Below are 26,537 nucleotides of genomic sequence, written 5' to 3'. Positions count from 1 at the left end.
TTCTCATGGGATGATGAATTTGGGCTACTGGATGTTTTCAGATATTCTTGCACTTATTCAGCACGTCTCAGTCTTTCTAGGATAAGCCCTACTTTTCTTTTACCATCCTAATTTGCTTTCCCATTTGTAAGTATCTACTCATTTTCTAGCCTGTGCCATATTTTTTCCATCCTGGTCTGAGGCCTGACTTTTCAACAGTGAATCAATGTGCTGTTAATTATTCTTCCTCTTTGTTCTGTATTCAAAAGTAGAAGATGAAGAGACAACTGAAATTCACCTCTCCAAAGCTTCCAGCAATAGACATGGCACTAAAAGGGGCAAATGGCTCAATAGCACCTATACTGTATGGTGGGTAAATCCAGTATCCCAAGCTGTAGTGTCTGGCTCTATTCAGCCTGTCGTCCCCAGCTTTCCACCACAAATCCTGCACCCCAGTTTTATCAGCATGCTCCAGGAATGAGGTCTCTTCCCAGCCTGCCTCCTGGAGCTCTCTACTAATTGCTTAGCTTACTGTGCTTCCAGTTCAAGCACAAGTAAAACCACCTAGTTCCACCTGCCCTTGTGGCTTTCCTTCATTACTCCCAGCATTTTTGCCACAGGTTTTCTCAGACTTGTTGCTGCAGAAATTCCTGTCTTTTGCATCACTCAACTCCTCAGAGCCACAAATATCTTGCCTCAGTTGTTGAAAGACATGATAATGCGAATAACTCACGTCACAGACTATTCCCTTCTTCGCCTTTCACCTTCTATCTCTCTATCACACTGTCTGAAAGTGAATGCTGTTCTCTGCATAACACAGTCACAGAGCATTTTCAAGTTAGAGAGAGACAGAGAGAGAATCAGATAGACATGAAAAAGGCAAAGACAAAAGCTGAGGCTTGGTACCCACCATCTTCTCCAGAAGGGTTTCTCTCTGAATCTCTCATTTGACAACCTACTTCACTAATTAACATTATCTAATTGTAATCATGTCACTTTTCTGTCATAAGATACTACCTAGAATAATAAAAGCTCACACTCTGTATGTATCTGTAATAAGCACAAAACAGAGCGAAATGAATATCCACGCTTTCTTCTGTTTACTACATATGTCGTGCCCATCATGACATGTAAGAATGTCAGGATGTAAAAGCATATGGCAGCTATGTATGGGTATGAATACATTAAGCAGCAAATAGATATTTTGATGAGAATTATTATTTTGAGCTTCAATACCTTAGTATTTCTACAGAAAAACACTACAAGCTCTCCAAGTGCCCCTTTCTCCCAGGAAGCCAGCACGCAAACAGGTGTCTGCACCAACATACATGCACTTGACTCAAGATACTTTCAGTGTAGTTCGTTTAAAACCCAAACAAAAACAGCCACCCCAAACCAACCACTAGAGTCATATGTGTCATTACTCAGATTACACAAATGCTTCACAGAAGCTTCTAAGGTCACTGGGAACTTCCAAGCAGATTTTTTTTTTTTTCATGTGCCCTCACATGCAAAACAACAAGATTTGAACCCAGTCTGTGAAGCATTTATCACCACCTTCCACTGGTAGCATCAGAACCAGAAAAAAACCTGCAGTCTGGAGGCTCTATTTTCTTATTGCCCACAGGTGAGCAAAGAGTTAGCCTATAAATCTGCAAGTGTCTAGTAGAAAAATAAAAATAAAAACAAGAGTGGAACATCCTCAACATCTTACAGACCACGGTTCAACTCTGGATTTTCAGTTTTCCAGTTAATGTGTCCTGTTATATGTTTTATATGTGTACATAGATGTATTTAGTACAGACCATTCAGAAATTCCCACTTGCCTTAGAGGCACCCACAGTTAGTGCTGTGTAATTTGTATTACAACACAAAGGATTTTTTTTATTTGTTTGTTTTTAATTAATCCTTCTGAAAATATTTTTGGGATGACTGGATGTCTTTGGTGAATGTAGAGGCAAGAAAGGCTGTGAGAGTCATAATTAAAAAGAATAAAATCAAGACCTGTTGTATACATAGCACTACTAAGATTTCATTGTTCAAATCATGCAAAACCCCTTTGCTATAACTAATACCAAAGTCAGCTATACATATAGGGAAAAAAATGTAATGATGCTCAGTGTTTTGAATGAATCCAGACAGAGATGTTAATGAAAGAGAAAAGAAGAAAAATCCTCACTTACCTCAATGGTTGTAAGCTGTTATTTCATGCTCTGTAAACTTTCACTCCCTACTAACTAAAGTTCTGCAATCTTGATGCTAGAATAGCTCTCGAATACATACTGCAGAATACCAAAAAAGAGAAAGCCTATGTTGTCCTTACTAGCAGGCATCTCTCCAGGGATGATTGGTCATTACCCTGGCAACCCTCACAAATGGCAAATGACGTAAAGAGAGTGGGAAAAAAGCCACTGAGAGCAGAAAGCACTATATGCATTATAGATAGTTCTGAGAATCCATGCTCATATATGCATTAAATGGCTTCAGAGGAGCACAAGGGACCTTCCATTTTGCAAAGATGCCTGCCGAGGTGAATAAGAAACTTTCTAATTTTTTCTTAATCAAAGCATTGGGAACATCTTCCAGTCTTTAATTGAAGCAAATTGGTTGCTGGTGACTTTAATAATTCAGACACTGTCTTTTATTCTCTTTTTCAGTTCTGTTAAAATTTCCTATTAGAATAGCTCACAGTAGAATTCAGACAAGAGTGGATGTATTTTTCACAATTCCTTTTCACTTTATTTACTGTTATGTGTAGTTACTATTGCATTTGCTCCTATTAGCTCTCATACCCTGATTTTTCCCTAATAATGCATTTGTACAAATTGTACAAGAGATCTCGTGTTTATGCCATTAGAAATAAACACATTAGCAATTACATTTAGTGTTATTCAACACATTCTGCCTAAAGATGACATGCTTCTGATTCCAGCCAAGCATCACAAAATAAATGAAGAGGCATTTTGTTATTTTTGCACAGAATGATCACAGTGAATTTGTGATCACTGCGATGTGTACATCACAGAGCTAGAGAAATTTGGGTGTGGCTAATCCTTCCACAGCTAGATGGAAAAAAAATCTTGAGGTAAGAAAGTAATCTGCTTGGAGATTCTTTAACATCTGCACCGCTCTTCTTTACAATGTTAAATAAAACTGAAGGAATTTTGGATAGAAGATTGAAGGAAAGCATCTTCCACCCCTGTATGAATATCTTACCAACTACAATGCTGGATCAGGCATCCTTACACTCGCTCTTCTTTAGACTTGACAATTTCTGGATTCCTAAATGCACACAAACCAATTTTCAAAGAGCATACTGGAAAGCGTTAGCACTCAGATCATTTTATAACCTCAAGGAAAGGGCACACTTCTCTGAGATGAAATAAGAGCTGAAGCAGTAAGTGAACTGAGGTAGCTGCTCTAACCACTTAGCTATTACGTAGAAGTTGGATGGGAACGGCTCTACCATGACAACTGAATTTTGTGATGAACTGATGAAAACATGTGAGATATATTTGAACTCTGCCCTACTCCAAACCTGAAACAAGACAAATCGAAGTAGCTAGCAGCTGCAACTAGGATATGTCTATACCTAGCTGCCTAAATTCAATTAGTTTATACTTTCTGGAGTAAAAATTAGCACTCATTGAAATTGAGACGGATTCAAGTCTAGGTGTCTTTGAAGAAGAGGACAGGCTTTAGAATTCCAGCTTGTTCATACAAGAATGGAGGCAAGAAATTTTACCAACGCTTCAGTTAAAACAAAACAAAACAAACAAAAAAAAACCATCCAGGTCCTTCCACAAGCAACCAAACTATAAAGGCAGGAAAAATCAGCATGTTAAGCATGCATACACATTTCTAAAATAGAAAATCACATTTTTAACAGGATTTCTAAGTGCAAAAGATTGAAAATTAATTGATACTTGTACTGAGAAGCATATGCTCTACTTCACTAAATACTGAAGTTGATGTAAAAGAAAAATCTTTACCAGAACTGCTCTGGACATAACAGACACAGCCCTCAGTTCTAAGATGTGGCAAAGGCAGGACATTGCTGCACCTCTGCTCTGCACCTGGGAAGGCTGCTGACATGAATCAGTCTGATCCTCTCTGCTGGTTAGACTGGAGATCTGACTGAAACTTGTCCAGCTCCAGAATGTAAAAGCAGAATAACAAGAGGGAAGGCGACTAACTTCACTCATTCTTTTTCCACTTGTTCCTAATCAGTGTTAGCCTGATACACAATCACTATCTATCACAGAGAAAATGTGACCAGATATGCGGCAGGGCCCGTGGTTGTCCTCATGAGCAGGACAGTGAGCTAAGATTTAGGGAGACTCAAGTTAAATTCTTAGCTGTACTACTGGCTTGATGGATGAGCTGATACCTTGCACAAATTGGCAAACAGTTTGTGAGTAAAGACCCTAAATCCTTTAAAAAGTGATTTCAGTGCTTTCGCTGAAAAGTGTTGTAGAAGAATGGGCCTCATTTTCATTATTTTCAGCTCCCCCCCTGCAATCAGGGAGATGACAGTACACTTGTACCATGATAATTTTCCAAAAAGGCTGAATGAGCCATTGCAAGTGAGTGAACTTTATGACAAAACAATAATGAAAAGAAAGGATATTCAAAAGATGATAATGGTCCATTAGATGTACTTTATTTACTTGCTGAATGCAATTCATTTTTAATTATTTAAAATGCTGACATTATACTAGCAAATGTTCTACTGGGTTAAAATTTACAGAAATATCTTGATCTGAGCAAAGTGAAGGCTCAGTACAGCATTGCCTTTGCTATTACATTTTCCTGACAAGGAGAAGAAGCATTATTTCATAGTTATAAACCACAGAAGGCAAAGTTCACCACTATGTAGATGGCCAATGCATACCCCGTGCTTCCCATAAATCTTTTCTTTGAGGGTCCAAATCCAAGCTTATCCATACCAACTAGCTTTTGACTCAACATATGAGATTGGCTCACGTGAATGTTCTGGGCAGCACAATGGGGACAAATCCAGTCAGTGAACGGGAAAAAGGGGAAGACACCAGCCCAGAGCTGCAGTCAGGGAACGGTTTCTAATGGGGTTTTGGAAGGAAGCACAGTCACAGACTCCTAAGCACATTTCATGACTGTGTGTCAGCCATGCTGCTAAGTCTAACATACGTAGTACCTGACAGAACACCGGTTTGCAAATCCTTGGGCAGTCCACTCCATACACTGATAAAACTTGCCAACACATTAGAATATTAAATTAAATTGGTCAGTACATTAAAAAAAAAAAAAAAGAAGACAAATAATCTGATAAGTTATTACTGATTTTATTCCAAGTAGATTGTCCTAGGAAACAATCAGCTCACTCAAGCCTGTGGGAGTTAGAAGTCTTCATCATCTTTCTGAACCAACCATTTAAATGCTTGTAAAATGCTTCATGTTGCAGAATCCAGCCACTTCAGAACATTACAGTGAAAATCAGTGAGATAAACTGAGGAATAGAAAGTACCAACACTCAAAATGCGAACATCTGAATATGAATACACTGCTGTTAGCACCCACTAGTATTCAGTTTTAATGAAATTCACAGACACAGTCTGCCCTTTAACACAGATGAATTCAAAACTAGTAATTCATTGTTCTCCTTCCATCTTTTTTTTCCCCGGTTCCATCATTTGTAGTCCTGCACTTTTGCCACTCAGTTTATGGGGTCACAGGAGACTGGTCTATGCACCAAACGATTCCAAGAGGTGACAACCACCTTAGCTGGGGAACCCTAGGGAAGGAAAACTGGAGAAGTTTCAAGAAGAGAGGACAGCAGCGAATCTGATCATTCCAACACAAGAGAGGGAAAGGTCATACAGGCCACCAGTGATGGTGACACCTGCAATTGCTGCCGGCTTTCTTTCAAAGCTGGTAGTTTAGACTAACCAGCAGCTACCAAGTCAGCCCAGCCACACATTCAATCCATGACACAGCCTCAGGATCCATACAGCCCTCGAACTACTAGTGATAAATACATATTTTAAGCACCTAGGACTGGCTCTCCCTGTGCTTCCACCTGTGAGCATGAAAGCAGTGGCATATGCTAGGAGAAACTGTGTTTACAACTTTTAGGTAGATGTAAACACGCCACTGAAAACAAGCAGTTTCTGAGCAATAGAGCTTAAAAGACCTGTTTTCCTCCAGCTGGGTGCTTCATGTTTGGATCCTTCTGTGTCTCAAAAAGCAAAATCTGATCAGAGCTCTTACTAGGATAGAGATATTCATACTGTCTGCTCTAGGTGGATTATCTGTTGTCATATAATATAGCTTATGCTGCAACCTTATCAACTGTGGAAGCAGTCAAAAAGGTAGCATAAGGCCAGTTTCCTAAAGGCACTAGTTTAAAAATACATGAGATTTGCCCTACTATCAGCATTCCACAGTGCTAGACAGTTTTCTACTTCTAATTTTCTTGGTTGTTCAAAAAAAAAACCTACAACCAACCAACAAGTACTGACTGATAATAAAGCTCTCTCCCCCTCACCCCAATCCCTCTATAATGAAAAGGTGTGAAAAAAGTGAATATAGAAAATACCAAGACTGTCATGGAATGGTGATCTTATATGCTGCTTATATCCTGCCAGAAATAACATCCCTGACCACCCTTCTAGCCAGTATGCCCTAAGCCCTACCTAATTTTCATATAAAGGAGTAGATGTGAATGATACCCACATGCATAAACTGACATTCAGTGCTCACGGAAAGCTCACCATCTGCAGATCTTGTCAAGTTCTGTACTGTGCCACACCTTTTCCTGACAACATTTGGAAACAGATTCCTCTCAATTTCACTTGCAATAAAGATGTCTTGGGCTTGATGCACCCCTTGGCTACAATTCTGCCGTACTTTCTGCTGTGTACAATGTGCCAGTGTAAAAGTGCTGAGAGGAGAATCAGGCTCCATGATAACCACATAAACAGAAGAAAAAAGAACTAAGAATTTGCATACGATATAAAAATCAGAGTTCTCATTATAGTTATTAAAAATGCCATGAACATATCTGTTACAGCAATTTCAATAAACATCATCAAATAATGCACAGATTTTATCTAACACCCCAAAGTCTTTTAAAAATTGAACATGTTAATACAGGGGTCTGCTGATCTGTAATTTAGCAGCTGATACTTTAGAACTGTAGGAGCATGACTGCCCTCGAATACAGATTTTCTGTAATAAATGGACAAAGCACTGCAATCCTCAGCTTCCCTGTATAAATCAGTGTATGAAAAAAAAAAAAAGCACACACTATTCTGCATCAGACTATGCAGTCGCGTAGTTCTATATAGTCAGTTTGGATGACTGGTACAATAAATAACATACCTGTCATAGAAATTACCTGAATGAATTTAGGGGGGAAAAAAAAAGTGATAAACTCTTGAAAACATGCCCATTCAGCAAGTAAACTATTAGTTTTTCCTCTCTGAACTACTGTTCAATAATGAAGTTTGTAATAATCTCTTCTCTGTGATGAAATACGTAGATCTAGAAAATGAAGCTAATACTTTGTTTTATGAAACCCATTATAAATAATGCAATCCTGGTTTGTATTCCAAAACCTGCCACACTGATGTTGATTGCTGGAGTCTCTGCCCCCTGCTTTGACTATGCCCTCTTCTGGTGACAGAACCTACATAGCACAGAGCAGACATGGTTACACCAGAAGATCCCCCTCACGAGAACTGTTTTCAGATGTCAGGTGAAAATCAAGCTTTCTATAAAACAGGCCAAAAATCCAAGCCTAACTGGTTCCAGAAAGGTAACATGGAAAGTGCTCTAACTCCTATGAGATCTTTGACTGGTACATCCACACAGCCTTACTCCCAGGACTGCCTTATTTCACCCAATCAAGAATGTATACGCAGAAATAGGGCCCTTCCCTCGAAAAGGAGGAGATTGATTACCAGTCTCTCCTTTTTGATTCCTTACCTCCGGCTGCACAAAGCCATGATTCTTAGCTGCACAGTGTCATAGTTCAAAACTACTTGTGAGGCAACCCTGCACCCTCCTGGGACACTGGGAATAGGAATTTGAACCTCGTGAGGCAGAACACCTGCACAAGAAACAGGAGACCTGCACTCCACGCTACCTGTTTGGTTATATCCAAACCTCCACTCTGCCCAGGGGATCAAAATGCCCCATATAACGGTAAGGCTCAGCTGACACAAAGATCTGCTGTTTACCAGCCTGAGCTGGCTACTCAATTTTAAGTAGCTTTGTTTGTGCAGATGAGATGTACTAAGCCAGCTCAGGTTTGGCCCAGCTGCCAAGCTAATAAGCCCTGCAAGAATCCAAAGTGAGTATAGACCAAGTGCTAAGCCTGAAACAGAGAGTGCTGCCAGATCTGAGCCAAATGAGACATCCATACACAAGGGACTCATTTGAGAAAGGCAATACAGGTACAATTAAGTTGGTTCTGGCTGGAACTGGCTTAGCACAGCAGACCTTTTATCTCAGGACCAGTTCCAGGCGAGTGTTGCTTCACATTTAAGCTGTCTCTGTGAATTTGTACCATGCTGAGAACAAGGAAAGAGTCTTCCAGTTTGGTGAAGAATAAAGCAGCACTAATATTTTTTCCTCTATTCTCCAGTGCATCTTAGCTCCTATTATTCCAGCCAAAATCAGGTGGCATCTTAGCATGCCTTCTTTTTTTTTTTTCTTCCTACCCTTTCCCCTCAAAAAAAAAAATTGTCAGGCCATCTATCAGTGATGGAAAGTTTAGTACACTAAAAGCAAGCACCACCAACCTTTCCTTCAATCACGTTCTACAGTGAGAGTGAGTCAGAAGTCTTTTTTTGCAAACGAACAAGTTGGACACAACAGCTCCAAAAGAGCTAGGACATACATGTATATTCCTGTGACTCCCTTGCTGGAGTTAACAGACTTCAGACATAACTCCTCTCCTTAGTATTTTCAACTGTTAAGCCCAAAGATCTGGTACAGCGGCTACACTCTCACAGTTTTTAAGTGTCTGTCTGTATTATATTTTATATGAAACTTAACTCAGTGCTTGGATTCCAGTCTCAGGTAAGAACCTAAAGGTGAAGTGTGGCAAAGTTGAGGCCAGTTAGTTAGACATAGCATTTAGTTTGTGTCCTAGCTCTTTCTCTGCAGGAGGATGATAGCATGTTTATTCTCATACTTCCCTTCCTTACAGGGATGTTGATAAAACTAACAAAGTACCCAAATACTTCAGCAACAAAAGTGGAAAGTTAAGAGGTCACACAAAGTTCTTGAGTGAATGAGTATTAACGATTGTTTTGCTTTTTCATATACAGATACTTTTTTAGCTCACATAAACATTTAAGACCTCTTCAGAAAACAAGAAAAATAAAACCTTTAACATGCATTTTGCAATCAACAAAGAAGGACAGACATTATGAATAAACCATGGTCACAGCCAGTTTGCTGCCACAATCTGAAAGTTGGCACTGCAGTCTGGGAGATTCACCATCAGTTGTATGGTACTGCTCAAAACCAGGCCATCAGCAACCCACTGGGGAAATACAGCTTGTTGAGAAACAAAATATAATTCTGTTCAGTTTTGGCTTCTTGTATATATCACTATCTACATTGCTTTATACATGGTGAGTATGTGGTGAATGCACTAGCTTGAAACAATTACATCTAAATGAAGTTTTAAAGCACTCAGGGCATTAAGCAGGAAGTTCCACGTTCTCCTGACTACCACTGATAAAATTAACTTTTGCTTCCTAGTAAGTATCAACATTTGGTACCTTAATTCATGCCTGACTTTTAAAACGATTCTTCCATTTATTCCCTATGACAATTTATGTTAACGTCCAACTCTAGAGTTATTAAATTGGTCACATCGAATGCAAAGATGCAAAGATGCAAAGTCACATCAAATGTTATCAAAACAGAGTGATGATGGTCTGCACACTTTTCACTGATGTAAATTCCTATAAAAATGCAAGACAGCAAAAAGAAAGACCAAGGCAGTTAACAGCCTAAATTTCCACCCCCAGATTCTCTGGGCTTCTTGTAAACAGACTTGGCTTTTCTTTTGGTTCTGTACACAGATTTATGCTTATCAAAACCTGAGGCTTTTAGATACCAATGTGATGTCCAGTGTGTATTACATTGCAATTCCTACCATTGGTCCTGAGCAGCCACTGGAGCAGGAAGGATTAGTCAAGCACAGGAATGTCCTCTTTCCATGCCTCATGCAGCCACGCACCTCTTTACTCCATCACACATGTTCTGCTGGCATCACTGGGAATTCTTCTGTTTTGAACACTATAGAAAAATAAAGCAGCACAAGATTGTCTTTGTTTCTGGCATGCTGATGAATCATAAGCAGCTGTTGTGGAGAAAGCAAGATCTGGTCAAAAGTGTCAATTACTGTATGAATATGATGAACCATTGCTACAACAAAACCTAAGTACAAGCACAAGATAAATCAAGGTCCTCTGGAATTCTAATTCCAAATTTTCTGAACTGCTTTTCCCAACTGCAACTAACTCCTCCTTCTCAGACAACTCTGCCTTGAGTATTAGTGCCACATACTGGAAATCATGATAACGCATTAACATTAAAAGTTTTCATAACACAAAATCAACGTGCACTGACTTCATGTGGTAGTGGAAAAGCAAGATTTGTATTTATTCTCTTAATACTAGCATCTGTACTTTGTAGTTTTACTGTATTATAACTTATGTAAAAACTACACATTTCTTAATTGCAAGATAGAATTATGAAGTTTTCATTCAAGAAAGAGAATCAGACTATGTCAAATTAAACTCCTTACCCTTGAGAGCTAGTATGTCCAACCACATCCTGACAGTCCCATAACCACGCTTAAAATAAAACCACCCAACTGGTTGTCCATTCTTCTTCGATTTCTCTATTCTTCTGTGCTTTGGTCCAGGCCAAAACTCAAGGGAAGACTGCTGGTGATCAGTTTAACTTTAATTACAGTATCTTCGGAGCTGGAGTCCAAACGCACACATCTAGCCTGCTTCTCTCCTTCACTGGTACAATATTTGCTGAAACTTCTTATACTTGTTGTAGTCCTTGTTCTACTCGCAACAGTTTTACAGAACCTGCTGAATAAAACTACTGGGTGCACCAAACATTAATTCTCTCTCTCTTCTTACTTCACTGATTAAACTCAGTGTAAATAAAGATATAATTGAAACTAGGTCACAACTTAGAAACAAAGCTTTGTAGGAAGCACCGAAATACCTACAGACATGAGATGAGGTGAGACTGCTGGCACTAATTTTTGTCCTGAGGTCTCTGACATGCAAAGGAGTGTCCCGAGAGGAAAGGGAACAACGTAAGGCTAGGCTACCAAGAGACACCTGATGTAAGAAACAAACCCACATTTATTTTATTCCCAGCGGGGGCACCCAACGGAGAGGCACAGGAACAATTTGATGAAGGGACTTGATGGAGTGTCCTCAAGTTGCACCAGGGGAGGCTCAGGTTGGAAATGAGGAGCCATTTCTTCTCAAAAGGAGAAGCCTGGCGTTGGGACGGGTTGTCCATGGAAGTGGTGGCATCACCATCCCTGGGGGTGTTCAAGGTTGGACGTGGTGCTTAGTGATACGGTACAGTGGGAGACTTTGGTTGGACCAGATGATCTTGGAGATCTTTTCCCGACTTAATGATTCTGTGTTTAATGATTTAATGATTCTACGACAGCGTGAAGGGCCAGCGGCAGCAGCCATCGCGCCTCTCCACAGCCAGCCCCTCGCAGCCAAGCCCCCCACCCGCCATCCGCCCCTCACACAGCAACGCCCCCTCAGCACCCCTCTACCCCTCCCTCCCCTCACGCACCGCCCTCCCCTTCCCTCCCTTCCCCTCCTCATGATTGGCTACCCCTCTCCTAAACCCCTCCTTCCCCCTCCTCCGATTGGCCAGCGAGCGGGGCCGTTGGGCAGGGCGGGCGGGAGCTGCGCTGCCATTGGCGGACGGGGCGCGGGCCCGGGGCGCTTTTGTTGCCGGGCGGCGCGGTGAGGCGAGGCGCGGCGGGGCCCAGCGGCAGCCATGAGCGGCGGCGTGTACGGGGGCGGTGAGTCCCGGCCCCCCCCTCACCCCCCGGCCCGGCGCCCCCCTCAGGCCGCCCCCGCCGCTCCCTCAGGGGGCCGCGGCCCGGTCCGAGCCCTCTCGACCCCCCCCTCGCTGCTTCCTGAGGCAGAAGAGGCGGCCTCGGGGGGTTTGGGGTGTTTTGGGGTATTTTGGGGCGTTGTGGGGTGTGTGGGGCGCCCCGCTGGGGGCCCAAGGGAGTGCTGAGGGTGGTTGTGGGCCCTGCTCCGCGGTCCTGGCCGGCCCCCGGCGTGCGAGCTGTCCGCCTCGCCGTGCCGAGAAGGCGAAGGCTGCGTGTGGTGCTGTGTTTGGGTGGCACTGCGCTCCCCTTCTCCTAAAACCACCCTCCTTTTTGTATATGGTTGAGGTGTAGCGCTGTCCCGGCTCCAGCCTGTCCTCACCCCAATTAAAGCCGCTCAGCATCCTTCAGCTGGCTGTCCGGTGTCTCCAGTACAGAACTTGCGCTGTGCCTCTGGAAAGATGCTTCAGCTCGCTTCTCTTTTCTTGCCAGCAAAACGGGGCAGGGAAAACTCAAGGCAGGACTGTGGTGGGGTGCAATAACCGTTCACTGCCTCTTCATTGACGGTCTTTTCAGATGAAGTCGGCGCTCTTGTTTTTGACATCGGCTCGTATACGGTGAGAGCAGGCTATGCAGGCGAGGACTGTCCAAAGGTGAGGAGCTGCGTGGCTCAGCCGAGGCATGACACTGACTTAGAACTTCATTATTAGTTATGAGTTTTCAGAATTTATATATATATTCTTACTGTATTCAATAAGTTAAACTCTGAATTCTGTTAGTAAAAAATCCAAGCAGAACATGACACGTTTTCATACCTGGCTTACCTTTTGCGTTGCAGGTTGATTTTCCAACAGCTATTGGTGTGGTGCTGGAAAGGGACAATGGCAGCACGCTGATGGAGATAGATGGTGACAAGGGCAAACAAGGGGGCCCGACTTACTACATAGACACCAATGCCCTGAGAGTTCCAAGGGAAAATATGGAGGCCATTTCACCTTTAAAAAATGGAATGAGTATGGTGCTCTGTCCTTTTCTATCTGTTTTAGAAGTTGCATTGCTAGGCTGCGGAAAGTCATAGCTTTCACATACACAGATGCTATACAAGTTAACTCTTTTTTTTAATCTTGGGTTTAGAGAACAGGACCATAAAGAAAAGGATCTGCTTTCACTAAGGAAATTCTAATATGATACTGGGCGTTTTCCTGTCTTAAGAGAAAACTTGTAGAGTTCTTCTTAGGCTTTGATTTAGACACCTTCTTTGATAAATGGCTATTTTTGGAGATGCTTCTTAAGCTTATTACTGTAATATGTGTGAACAGAGTCTATAGGCCGTAAGAACGGATACTGGATTTACAAAATAAAGTGCAGGTGGTTTGTTGTGTTGGTGGACTTCTATCATAAGTCTGAATTTCAATCGTAATGCTCAGAGAGGAAGAGAATTCTTCAAAGCAGAAAGTGCTACAGGAGGTGTAGGTCTGCTGAGGACAGCTTTTGAGTGAAGAGCTCCATGCAAAAAAAAGAAAAAGGCATCAGGAAACCTCTGTGTATTTATGAAGTGGATCAGAACTTAGAAGTAACTAATCTGCTTGCTTCAATGTCATTACAGTTGAAGACTGGGATAGTTTCCAGGCAATTTTGGATCACACTTACAAGATGCATATTAAATCTGAAGCAAGTCTGCATCCTGTCCTTATGTCTGAAGCACCAGTGAGTAAAAGCAGCTTTGCATTTTGAGAAGTTTTACCTGTATCTTCTTGCTGAATCTACAAACGTTAGTCTTGGAGAAATCTGATACTGGCTGGTAGCTTTGAAGTGTTAAAATTCAATTACAGAAGCAACAAATTTAAAAATACTTTTCAGGTTCTGGGAAATAATTGCATTACTAAAAATGCCTTAAGAAGACAACAATTTGAAATAGTTGGCATGAGTTAGAAAGTACTTTCAATGCACTACTATTTTTCAATAATTAAAAAATTAAAAGTCTTAGTTTACTGCCTAAAGTAAAAGCAAAAAGATGTGTGGATGTCTTATGTTGTACTTGACACTTAATAAAAACTTGTCAGGGCATTCAGTCTTCTATCTAGTATTTATTATACGACAGAGAATAAATACGTAGAGTGGAGAAGTTTTATTTTTTTGTCTTCCTTTCTGCAAATGGTTGTGTAGGGTAAGAGAGGTGGATGAATACAAATTCCAGGAATAAAATATTGACACAACTTCTGTCAGTTAGTAACGTTCAGTATTCAAAGGGCAGATGTTGAAATCTGAAGATGAAGACTGGGCATGCAAAAGTTTTGTATACCTTCAATAAAGTCTTTATGAATAGGATTTTCTTTCATTTTTCCCTTGTGTTGAATCGTATCTGGCTGATGATTGTGAGGTGATTTCTTGCGTTCTCTGTAATAGCTTTAAAAATCACTAAATTAACAGGGAAACAGAACTGCCTTCATGTTGCCTCTGAGAGGGCGATTGTACGTGGTGGAGTATGGATGAGTTTGCAGTGGCTGTTTCCTGTTTGATGGCTCAGTGATGTCTGTATAGAGGCTTCCATTGTAACTTTCCTTACAGTACTAACCTTCATTATTGACTTGGAAAAAATGCACTTTTACAGTAATGTGTAGATTGAGATATATCCTGACTTAATCACGGGTAGAGTAGAACTGTAGGAAGATGTTTCAAGAACAGGGAAACCTAGATTTATTGTTATTTCATTTACTGTTTCCCCCTATAAAATAGGCGTGTCAGTTATTTTGGAAAGCTCTTTGAAGGACTGATACTGGATAAGCATTAATGTTCTGTAACTACTAATTATTTCCTCATCTTGCCAGCATTTTTTTAGCGTGCTCTAATGATCTGCACAATGAGCATACCTTCTTCTTGTTTACATGTTTGTGTTTTTTTTTTTTTCCTTCTAGTGGAATACTAGAGCAAAACGTGAAAAGCTGACTGAATTGATGTTCGAGCACTACAACATCCCTGCATTTTTCTTGTGTAAAACCGCTGTTCTAACAGCGTATCCTTTATAAGTTTGCACTGCCTTTTTTTCCCCCCTGGAAAGTTACAGTAAAGCTATTCTAGGCAACTCCTAGTTTAACAGCATGTCTAAATTTTCTTCTTCAAATTAATTTTTCCATAAACATCTCGGGAGGAAGTAAACAACTTCCATTTCTTAACTTTAGAACTCTGGTTTGAAGTTCTCCCAATCTCTGACTGTTGTCCTTGGAGGCAATTATTTTTTTTTCTTTTTTTTTTTTTTTTTGGTTCTTGTATACCGTTGGTAAAAATATTACAGAACTGAAATGGTGTTGTCCAGACTACTAGGTACAGTAATATAGAGCTTCAAGTTCCCATAGCCTTAAGATGAATATTCCTAATTATTTTGAACTAATAACAGATTTTTACCTTTAGAATCTAAATGAGTTGGATATACTCTGAAGTCAATACTATGCAGTAAGCTTAGTTGTCATCTTTGTGCATCCAAAGCTCAAGTTAGTTCACAGGTCAAAGCTAAATGTTGTCTCTATGAGGTTGTGCACTTCATAGAGAGGTGATGTGCCTGGGAAAACAGCAAGTCTAGTTGTAGAGCCAAGTGATGAAACATCGGGGTCCTTACTCCTGGTTATGCTCAAATTGTATGGCTTTTTTGTCTAAGGTGAAAATTACAGTATTTTCTTTAATCTTCGTGGCTAGTTTTGCTAATGGGAGATCCACAGGTCTCATCTTGGATAGCGGGGCAACACACACCACTGCTATTCCAGTACATGATGGATATGTACTTCAACAAGGTAAAAACTTTCATGGATAATAGCACAGCAGTATCAAAGTTAAGTCAGCTTTTCAAGCTTCTGCTTTTACATTTTCTTTTATTATTTTTAAATGTATATTTATCCCCTTAAATATGGGGGGGGGGGGACAATAAACCCCACCCAACAGTACCTTCTGATAAGTAAGAGTTTGTTGAGAGAGTTCATCCTGATTTCAGTGCATTCTGGGTTGGTGGGATGTCTTCAGGTTTTTGTTCTTTTTTCTTTTTTGTCTTTTAGGTATTGTAAAATCACCACTTGCGGGAGACTTTATTACTATGCAGTGCCGAGAACTGTTTCAGGAAATGAATATTGAGATAATTCCTCCATATATGATTGCTTCAAAGGTAGGAAGGTAACTTCTTTTAGTAAGTGTTCGTCTGAGCTCAAACGGTGAACTGATGATCATATTCCCTACAATCTCAGGAGGCAGTTCGTGAGGGATCACCAGCAAATTGGAAGAGAAAAGAGAAGTTACCCCAGGTCACTAGATCTTGGCACAACTACATGTGTAATGTAAGTCACTTCTCCAACTCTAAAACTCCCCTGGGCAGTCTCGTGAAGAACTCCTGTTTACAGGTGCATCAGATTTTCCTCTTAAAGAAATGGAAGATGTTAAGGACAGTATTGATTCTATAAATTCTGTTGAAATATAGACTGTTCTTGTAACCATGTAATTCTTATCTCCATAGTGTGTCATTCAGGACTTCCAAGCTTCTGTCCTCCAAGTATCAGATTCAACCTATGATGAACAGTACGTCGCTATTTTTTTTTTTTTTAGTCCTTGTAAAATTATCAGTTGTTCAATGAACTTTGCCTGTTCATTGCTGTTAGCTTGTTTTATTACAGAAGCCAATTAGATAAATCTGTTTATTTCTGAAAGTAGAGATACAATATACATACAGGTGATTGTTGATTTAATATTCCAAGATGCATGGCATCATAATATTATCAAAAGTGTAATTCATATGAATCAGAATACTGTCATTGAAACCTTAGTTTATGATGCTACTTAGGTGACATTGTACTCTGCATTGTACTTTAATGTGTCATTTTCTGACTGCTCCAGGGTAGCAGCACAGATGCCAACGGTTCATTATGAGTTCCCTAATGGCTATAACTGTGACTTTGGTGCTGAGCGTCTAAAAATCCCTGAGGGATTATTTGACCCTTCTAATGTAAAGGTAAAACAACTGTGATTTGTAATAGTTGGAAGGCTTTAAATCACTAGTTTATCCCATGGCTTCCTTTTGTATGATGTTCCTAACTTCCTGGGGCAGTAAAATTTGCCTGTGTTGTTTTATTAGGGTCAGGATAGAGAAGGAGGAAATGTAGTTCAAAATGGGCAGTGATGAGCTAGCTGAATGGAAAAATAGAAATATTTTTTCTTTCCCTAACAACGTGGTCCCTCTTTAATAACGTAATATATAGTAATAAAATAATCAGGCCTTTAAGTAGTAATAAAATAATCAGGCCTTTTGAAGTGGTGATGTGTGAATTACTAATTTTAATTCTAGGGTCTGTCTGGTAACACGATGCTGGGTGTGAGCCATGTTGTCACAACGAGTGTTGGAATGTGTGATATAGACATCAGGCCGGTAAGTGTTAGATGTACTGGGTAAGGCATAGATGCTTCTTGTGCTGACCAGAGTTCTGGGGGGGGAGGTAGAAAGTGGTTGATAAAGAAATACAGACTTCCTAGGAAAATGATAAACACATTTGAATAATTCTCTTAAGTATTACATAATTGTATATAAGAACATATAGGATTCCTGTTTTGTTTTACAAAATGCTAAATTGGGATTCTTGACTTCTATATATAGGTAGAAACACTGAGTATGTAGCTAACGTCTGGGTTTTGTGGCTGGTAGTGCATAATGTGGGTTAGCTTCAGATGAGATGAGCATTTTGTGCTCATACCTTTGTTATCTTCAGATTTCTGGGCTGTTTGAAACTTGTACTTTTAAAACATAATCTATCGTATGGGACAGTTGGGGGCAAGTAGAAGGAAGGGAAGAGGTTTTAGAGAACACTTAAAACAGTGTTTTCCTATTTTTGGGTGTCAATTTGAAAAGATTCCAATTTGATGTGGACTGCTTGGGGGTTAGTTCAAAAATTTTTCCTCTTAAATAGAGAGTCAGGCTGGCTGTGTAGGCCAGACCATGACTTGTGTTCACCAACTGCAGCATTAATAAGATGGAAAACTGTTCCAGTGCCACAAACATTTTCTTTGTGATTGGAATATCTGGCTGAAAGGAAACCATCAGCTTGGATAGAGAAGGTATCTGTAGGTGTAGGGCTCTCTACAGAAGAAAATAGTCTGTGAAATCATTTAGAATCCTTAATCACACAGCTTCTGTCTTCCTTGTATAGTTCATCATTAAGATCTCTTGAAATATTTTTCACATGATTACAATTAATTGGATTGGGAGATGCAATATTGTTGATATCAAGTGACGGATTATTGCTGTTGATAATATGTTCTATGAAAGTTGTTTTCAGAATGATTTCAGGATTAACGTACGTTACTGTCTTTTTAGGGCCTCTATGGCAGCGTGATTGTAGCAGGAGGAAACACTCTAATACAGAGTTTCACAGATAGATTGAACAGAGAGCTGTCTCAGAAAACTCCACCGGTAAAACACCTCTTATAATCACTGCATTTATCACTTTGTTTTTCTGCTGCATAAATACACAAGTATGTATTGCACCATTTGACATTATGATTCCATGTTCTGTAACTGTCCGTAAGCAACAGTTGCTCTTTCTTTCCCTCCATGGCCTCTCTCCTGAAGTGTTGCTGGCTAGCTTGAGGCATGTTCAGTCATTCTGTCTGAAGCCTTGTCACTTTGTCACACAAATTTTTCTTCTTGGGTGTTACAGACAGCTAAACCTACTTGTAGATAAAAACTGGTGTTTAACATACTTGTATTTCTTGAGTCATATGATGTCAGAGAAAGTATTAATACTACTCCGTTTTCTTGAGAGCTTGAATATCCATATTCAAGAAAAGATGTTCAACTTGTAGCAGCTGTGAAATCACGAATGTTACGAGAAACTGGGAAAGGTAGTTAGGTACTCACTCATAATAGCCATGGGGCAAATCTGTTGACATTCAAAGCTCTTATTGCTACAAGGCATTTTGGAAGCAAAAAGAAAGAACAGGTACAAAACTGATTAATGAATTGGGGTCAATGACATCTAAGATGTTTTGGACCCAGTATACATTTTAAGTAGTCCTGTGAGTAGTATTGCTCTTTACCTGCTATGTTTTTAGCCTCGAGCATTTGCTACTGTTCACTGTTGGGAGACATGATAAAAGCCAGATATACTCCTGTTCTCTTGCATTGTGGCTATTCTGGGATTCTAAATACAGGGCAGATAAGCTCTACTGCAAGATAAAGAAAACTGGTGTTTTCCACCTGCATATTGGTATACACACAAAGTTCTTTGTGCTGCCCTTCTCATGTGACCAAAGGGCGCCAGCCTGCAATTTGGACTTGATTGTTCTTTCATTTTACCTCCTCTTCTATTCAGAGCATGCGCCTGAAATTGATAGCAAACAACACTACAGTGGAGCGGCGATTCAGCTCGTGGATTGGCGGTTCAATTTTGGCTTCTTTGGTTAGTAAACCTCTGTTACTATGTTATGCAGCACTGTTACCCGCAAACTTAATTCCACATATGTGTGCATTGAGGAGTTTGTGCTACTGGAGCAATAATTATCTGTGTGTTTCTGATAATCCAAACTTAATTTGCCTCCTATTTCTAATGGCAAGGTGCAGGCCTGAAATATGGTACATAAAAAATGACACACACAGAGTATATCATGAAAGTTGCAAACCTGTTCCTTCATCACATGCATGAACTTCATTGTCTGAGTTACTGAGTATTGGCAAGGTTTGGGGGGATTCATTTAGCAGTATCAGAAAGGGCAACTGAAATCAGCTTCTGCTAGTGCGACTTCCTATCTTTAGTTCAATCACTAGTGCTATGGAAGTCAAAGGAAAAAGATTATGAAGCATGTGGAGTCACTCTTCTTACATTATTTGGCTTGCTTGTTTTTCCTTCTATGAGAATTTAATATTTCACTTAACATTAATTTCTTTTTTTGTTGCTGTTTTGTTTTTGTAGGGTACTTTTCAACAGATGTGGATTTCTAAACAAGAATATGAAGAAGGAGGGAAACAGTGCGTAGAAAGAAAATGCCCTTAAACCTCCTACTGTGAAAACTGCTGCCTCCTCAGTGCTTCTTCTGATTTATAGCTTTAGCATACTCAGGAATGGGATGGACTCTTTTGTAGAAAATTTATATTGGATTTTTTGCATAATTCAAGTTCCATTTTTAACAAACCTTTAGAAATTTTAAGAAACCTAATTGGTACTATCATAGAAAAAGGATGTTTGTCCTTTGTAAAGCAATAATTCATATAATGAGCATTTTATAATTTTGTATAAATGTCTATTTTCTCTAGTATCTTTTCCTGGGAACAGCTTTACAGGTTAGCTAATAGATAGAGCATAACCTTACAAATGCGTGCACAAATTTATTAAAAATGTCTAGCGTACTTTCATATATTAGTCTTCCTTTGCTAGTACTTTGGCCTTAAATTGCTTACTTCTCTCCTAATAAAACTTGCTCTTTTTTTATTTGAGCAACTTTGTGAGTACTTGCAGAGAAACAGTTACTCTTCTGTTTTAAAAATGGAAAGTTTGTATTTACTAATCTACTATAGGGCAGTCAGTTCAGGGTAAACTTTTACAGTCTAATGGAGTGTTACATTCCATTTAGTGAATGTTATATTATGCACTGGTTGCTAATTTTCTATTACGGAGCAATTTTGTTTCAGTAAACAATCATTTCTCTCCACTAGATTTCTAAAGAATGTATATAATATGCTGAATGCCTTTGTAGGTGAGAAACAAAACTTCTTAGAGACAGGGAAAGTGAAGCAGAGAATTGCCTTTCCCCAAGACTAGGGGAATAATAGTCAGAGAAGACCTCAGGATGTGGCTTGACATTTTTCAGTGAGCTGTAACTGAGAGGGGCAGTCGCTGTTTGTTTATTGCTGGTTTAGCTCTGGCTGACTCATAGCGAGGTCAGTAAGTGCCTGCATTTTGCATGGGGAGCGTGCACTCAGGGGCAGAGGAAGTGGGATGACTTTTTCAGCAGGAACTGGCTATCAAAATGCAGCTCTGCAATGCTGTGAAGCAACTCAAATTTACAACGGTATGATGTTCTGTGTTGTGACATGGTGAAGTTTTGCTCCTTACTCTAAAAGCTGTGGAAAACCAAATAGCATTTAACTAATTTAAAAAATATAAACAATACTGCTATGTTTTCAGTATCCTAAAAGACCTTGTGGGTAATGCTGGGGCCTCTAGTTGAAAACAGTTTCATGTTACCTCCAAGCAATAAAGTAATTTATCAAAACAACCTGTTTTTGTTGTACCATGATAATCAGGTGGCTCTTGAGACAAAGTTGTTTTCAAAGTTGCTGACAAACTATGCTTCTCTTTCAAAAGGAGGCAAATTTAAGTAAGCTACAACACGATACAATCACCTGCCGCTGTTACACTGGAAGAAAGACTTAAGTTTGCATTCAAGGATGAAGTTACTGTGGCATCAGTGAAGTACTAAGTGATCGGACAGCTTGTAGCTAGAGGTGAAGAGATAAAGTAGGCTTTTAATTTGTTTCTCTTGGAGAATTGACTGTAAATTCAGAGTTTTCCTTCTACATCAGACACTTACATTTCCTTGACTGTCAATTTTTATATTCTGTTTGTCCTCATAAAACAAAAGAATTACAGTGCAATGGTAACAATTGTGAGTGGTTTAGTACCATACGAAGAGCAGATCAAGTTCTGGGGTTTTGTCACCATTGTTAAGAGCCTCTGTCTAGGACGAAGGTATTTCATGTGATGCAGAGCAGGTCAAGATGATGGAGATGAATGTATCTAATGCAGTTTTGGTTCCCTTGGAGTTTCTGGTGTCTTATCAGATTATATAGCATAGCACACCTGCTTCCTGAGAGACTATTTGTGTAAATGGGGACTTCATGTAGAAATGGGGACTTTATGTAGCAATGTAGAATAATCTCCTTTGAAGGTTAAAAGCTTTGTTTACCACCAAAAGAGAGCAGTAATGATGAGTAAAAAGTTCCTTGCCTCCTTTAGTTCCACAGAAGACTACTACCAGACTACCTACGAACATTCTGTGCACTGCAAAAAACAGTGCACAAGTATTTGAATTTGTCATTGGTCTCTAGAAATACAGGTATTAAGACTGCATTGTTAAAAGCTAACGTGTTAAACATTTAATGCTTTCTAACAAGCCAAACTTAAACTAGGGAAAGAGTTCCTTGCAGCAGTCTGCCACACTTACTAACAGCACTTGCTCAGTACCAGCATGCACACACCTCACTAACAACCTAATTCCCCCTGCACTTACATAGAATGCACATGTAACTTATGTTGACATATAACTGTCTCAGATGATCAGGGAACAAAGTGTGGTATGTGAGCTTTAGAGGTTCTCATGTTTCTCTCCAGTTTCAATACACATCTGTTAAAGTAAAGCAGGTAAACACCCCTATGCTGTATGCCTTCATCTGGCTACTTGTCACTGTTCATAACGTGTTTCACTTTCATAACAGCTGGTTTGTGTTACTTCTCAAGTGTTCCTAGAAAAAAATCAGTAGGATTAATTTTTGAGTTATGTACTAAAGCTGCTCTTTGATTTCAGATCACAAATTTATTTTAGGTCCAAATGTGGGATAAAATAAAGATGGAAAACTGTCCAGAACACTCAGTCACGTTGTTCACTGGTTTCAGAACTTGTTTTCGTGTTCCAGTCGTGCAAAGACACTCAACTAAGTGCTTGCAGCACTCTTCAAAAATATTACTGGCTCTGCGAATTTGCAGCAAGATGAGGAAACTTCATTTGTAAGACCTTCTGCCTTGTCTTCTCTAGGTTTTGTCGTCTTACCCTTGCACGTAAATATTTTTCATGTCTGAGCCTGAAATAAAGAAAGTGTAGTTAGTTTCCAGGCAGTTTCCTTGATGAGCCCACCACCCTAATCAAGTAGATGCCCCCACTGTGTAATGATTTCAGTATTAATTTGCTTTTGATAGGTAAAAATGCCTGCAAAGCAGACTCATTATTGTCTTCTGCTTTTGAATGCCATAAAAACTAGTCTCTGGGAGGAATTGTTTAAATCGCATTTAAAATGACAACCTGATAGATAGCGAAATCTCCAAATAACTAAGATAAGAACAGAAAAAAAAAACACAGATCACACTTTTCCCTACACAGTGGAAGGAGGAAGACTGAGGAATACATGAAAGTGTTCCGTGTCAAAAAGTTCATTTTACCTGATGAAGTGATTCACATGAGGTAAGTAGAAGAATTTCCTTTTCTTGTATTTTTTGTTCAGGTACCATGGTATCGGCCATTCCTTGTATGTATACCTGTTAAAGATTGGTAAGTGATTTTAGGATGTGTACTTTATCTCCATTCTTGAACTCTACCAGACTTCTTGGATGACAGACAGCATGGTCTGATCAGTATATCACACAACTTGTATTTGTCTATCTACTTCTAGCTCTGCTGGCTTGGTTTGTAACTCTACATTTCAAGCATAGCTCAGCATCTTCCTGTAGAAAGTAGTCTTACTTTAAGAATTGTAAACATATGAAGAGCGGGCCCAAAACAGAGAGTGATTCTTTCCAGTTATAGTTAAAAGCATTACTCTTTCATAAGAGAATTCTCAAGAGCTGTTGTAAACAGACTGTGAAGAGAGCTTTGTTTCTACTACATTTTTTTTCTGAATGCCTGTGTTTGAGTGCCATGTCAAGTGCAAATCTGCCTGAGCAACCTAAGTCTTGCCCTCTAAATATAGGACTATTATCTTTCTTTGGGGTTTCTCTTGCATATGGGCTGCACAGATGGCCTGTGTAGACCCATCTGCAGCCTCCAGTGCACTCAGATTGCATCAGACCTACTGTTGGGTGTACAGCTGAGTTTCTGCATGTGGTTCCTCAACAGATGGATTTTGTATTATAACGAGGGAAGTCCAGACAGTTCAGCTTGAACCGTACTCTCTAGTTCCTTCATGTGTTACACAATCACCACAGCAGCAGCCATTCTCCCACTGCAGAAATTTTAGCAGCAGCACAGAACTAGCTTTGTTACAGTTAAAGATTGAGTTTACCCACAGAATTATTTAGCAGCAATTACAACCACATTAAAAATTAATAAATCAATAAGCCCTTGAATGATGACTAGAAAATATACTTATTTCTATAGAGTATATGTGCCCTTTCTTGATCAGAAAAATCTTCTGCTCTAATCAATAGAGATACCATAAGAAAACTTCAAATATATGAAAGAAAAGTTCTCTTTTCTGTACCAGTAGGTGCGTCCTAAGAAGTCATTTCTCCACTCGCCAGGTACTGGTTTTTCATGGCCAGTTTGTAAGAGTCTCAAAGCAGTTTCTCTTTCTTTGACTACCAAGTCAATGTTTTTCATAGATTTTTGTACCTAGAAATAAGAAATAGTTTCAGGATGGGCCAGTAAAACACGATGCTGACAACTTAAGACCCCCCAGTGAAGATCTCTGACAAAGCTTAAAATGATAGGTCAAATGTAGTGAGTTCCATCATGAGTATTCTCACAGCTGTGGACTAACAGGTGAAGAGGCCATTCCCTGTGTCACTTAAGCACAGTGTTTGTGCTCGCACTGAGATAGTAGAAATAATATAAGAAATGTTTTTTAGCAAGCTTGAGAATGCTTCACCTTTCACTCAGCTATTTTGCTTGAATTTTTAGCTAATATGAAAAAGTTACCTTTTCTAATCGTTCTGGACTTGGCATGGGCTTTTGCTGTCTCTTTGATTCTTGTTCTAAAGTCAAAAGCATGTTTTTTTCCTTCAATAGGACATACCTAAATCAGAAAGCACAGTATTTCAAAAATAATTTTCAGATACACCAGCAATTATTCACTAGCTTAGCCCCTACACAAGGTTGCCTTGAGTGACAACGTAATCTCCAGTCTCAGAAATTTTCAAATTCTGAATAGATACAGACTTGAGCAGCCTGACCTAATTTTGGGGTTAGCTTCAGCACAGGCCCCTTCCAATCAAATCTTTTCTGCCATTCACATAAGCCCCACAGGGTTCAAATTTAACCTCTGTACTGAACTTGAACCCTTCATACTGGACATACCTACAGTACAACTATCTGCAGAACAGCTTCCACATTTTGAGCAGTATCAGGATTTGGGCTGCTTCAAGGCCAAAGCACACTTATGTATGCAGAGCTGGCTGGCAGAATAGATTGACTGGCTAATACAGACCCATTTTATTAAAAAAACAAACAAACAAAAAAAACTGCTCTGACAGCAGCTACTTCACTAAAACTTACCAAAGTTTGTGCAAGTCTTCACTGCTCTTGCCCCTTAACTGTTTTATATTCCATGCATCTCCTGTATATAAAAAAGTCAATAAATATTAATTTAATAAAGTTTGCTTGTTCTGAAAGTGCGCTTTTTCTGTCTCAGCTGATTCAACAGAACAAGTACATTGTTATAAAAATATAATACCTCTTGCAAAGCTATCCTTATGGATATTTAGCTATGCTTGTAGCCATAGTTACGTAGCTTTCTACAATTCAAATAGGACAAATTTCAGCTGAGCTGAAGTGGCTCAAAGGCTGCTGTTAGAAACACTGAATATAACTCACCAGACTTTACTGTTTTCTCTCCCCAGTTTTTTGGATCATCAAAGAACTCCTCCAAACCATTCCGAGACAGAGTAGTATGCAGGAACTTCAACTGATGGGGGGGCTCAACTTTTGCCAGGTTCTTGTGGAACAGGTTTGGTGTTAATCTGAGTAACGATTAAAGTAACAGCACTATATTACACACACAAAAAAATAACATCCAGACAGATGGGAATGTTTCGTTCATGAAGGCACCGACCCTAAAGGCTGAGAAACACCGGGGTCTAGGGGCAGAAGACGTGGGTTCAGTTCTTCATAAAGGTGTCATCTCAGTGTTGTGTTCCCCTCGTCTCAATTATCATTTATTTATACTCAAAAAACAAATACAGATTTTAAAATTAAGAAAAGAATAAATAAATGAACAACGCTATTCAGAATGGTGAGTTTAAGTAAATAGCTAATATAAGCAGAAGGCTTGTTTAAGTACGCTGAGGTTAAGCAAATAGCTAATAGGAGCATGAATGAAAACCACACACTAATAGCATAATAAGGGCTGCAAAAACCAGAGGTGGAAGCTCCCAGCCCTACACCTACCGGCTCCTTCCCCTCACCCCGCCCCACAAACCCGCACCTCAGCGGAGGTCCCTGAACGCGGACCCCCGCACCCCTGCCCAGCGAGAAAGCCCACGGGCGGCTTCCCAGGCTCCCTGCCGCCCCCCCGCCTTCAGGCGGCCCCGCAGCCCCCCGGTGCCTACCCGGGGAGCCCGGCAGCCGCCCGGCCCGGCCGCGCTCCTGCGAGCCGCAGCGCTCCCCTCAGGCGCCGGCTCAGGGCGGCCATCGCGGCGGCCGCCGCCATTTTCCCCGGCGCCGCGGACGTCGCGCACGAAGGCGCCGGAAGCACGGGGAGCGCTCTGCCCTTCCT

At 40.1% G+C, this 26,537-nt stretch overlaps 2 protein-coding genes across 2 annotated transcripts; one reads left to right on the top strand and one right to left on the bottom strand.

The window, feature by feature from the left end:
• Nucleotides 1-11,944: 11,944 nt before the first annotated feature.
• Nucleotides 11,945-21,331, top strand: ACTL6A (actin like 6A). Its single transcript, XM_084528802.1, has 14 exons — nt 11,945-12,058; nt 12,668-12,744; nt 12,930-13,104; nt 13,698-13,798; nt 15,007-15,104; nt 15,782-15,876; nt 16,135-16,241; nt 16,321-16,410; nt 16,587-16,648; nt 16,964-17,078; nt 17,412-17,492; nt 18,435-18,530; nt 19,432-19,518; nt 20,029-21,331. Exons 1-14 carry the CDS (start codon nt 12,034-12,036, stop codon nt 20,107-20,109), a joined length of 1,290 nt encoding a protein of 429 aa, XP_084384928.1. The 5' UTR covers nt 11,945-12,033; the 3' UTR covers nt 20,110-21,331.
• Nucleotides 21,332-22,628: 1,297 nt separating this feature from the next.
• MRPL47 (mitochondrial ribosomal protein L47) lies at nt 22,629-26,525 on the bottom strand. The gene is made up of 7 exons (XM_084528806.1): nt 26,371-26,525; nt 25,637-25,782; nt 25,319-25,379; nt 24,743-24,839; nt 24,306-24,436; nt 23,269-23,364; nt 22,629-22,913 (listed from the first exon to the last, which is right to left on the bottom strand). The coding sequence occupies exons 1-7, from the start codon at nt 26,469-26,471 to the stop codon at nt 22,796-22,798; spliced, it is 750 nt and encodes a 249-aa protein (XP_084384932.1). The 5' UTR covers nt 26,472-26,525; the 3' UTR covers nt 22,629-22,795.
• Nucleotides 26,526-26,537: the final 12 nt, after the last annotated feature.

This window comes from Aythya ferina (assembly GCF_964211825.1).
Source record: "Aythya ferina genome assembly, chromosome: 9".
Lineage (NCBI taxonomy): Eukaryota > Metazoa > Chordata > Aves > Anseriformes > Anatidae > Aythya > Aythya ferina.
This window is presented reverse-complemented; position numbering and strand designations above follow the sequence as displayed.

Excerpts from the sequence above, each read along its gene's own strand:
- MRPL47 (XM_084528806.1), bottom strand. The coding sequence starts at position 26,471 with ATGGCGGCGGCCGCCGCGATGGCCGCCCTGAGCCGGCGCCTGAGGGGA. Across the intron at positions 25,783-26,370 it reads GCGGCTGCCGGGCTCCCCGG|ATTAACACCAAACCTGTTCC; the intron begins GTAGGCACCGGG and ends ATCGTTACTCAG. Across the intron at positions 24,840-25,318 it reads GAAGACTTGCACAAACTTTG|GTATGTCCTATTGAAGGAAA; the intron begins GTAAGTTTTAGT and ends TTTCTGATTTAG.
- ACTL6A (XM_084528802.1), top strand. The coding sequence starts at position 12,034 with ATGAGCGGCGGCGTGTACGGGGGCG. Across the intron at positions 16,242-16,320 it reads CATATATGATTGCTTCAAAG|GAGGCAGTTCGTGAGGGATC; the intron begins GTAGGAAGGTAA and ends CTACAATCTCAG. Across the intron at positions 17,079-17,411 it reads TTGACCCTTCTAATGTAAAG|GGTCTGTCTGGTAACACGAT; the intron begins GTAAAACAACTG and ends TTTTAATTCTAG.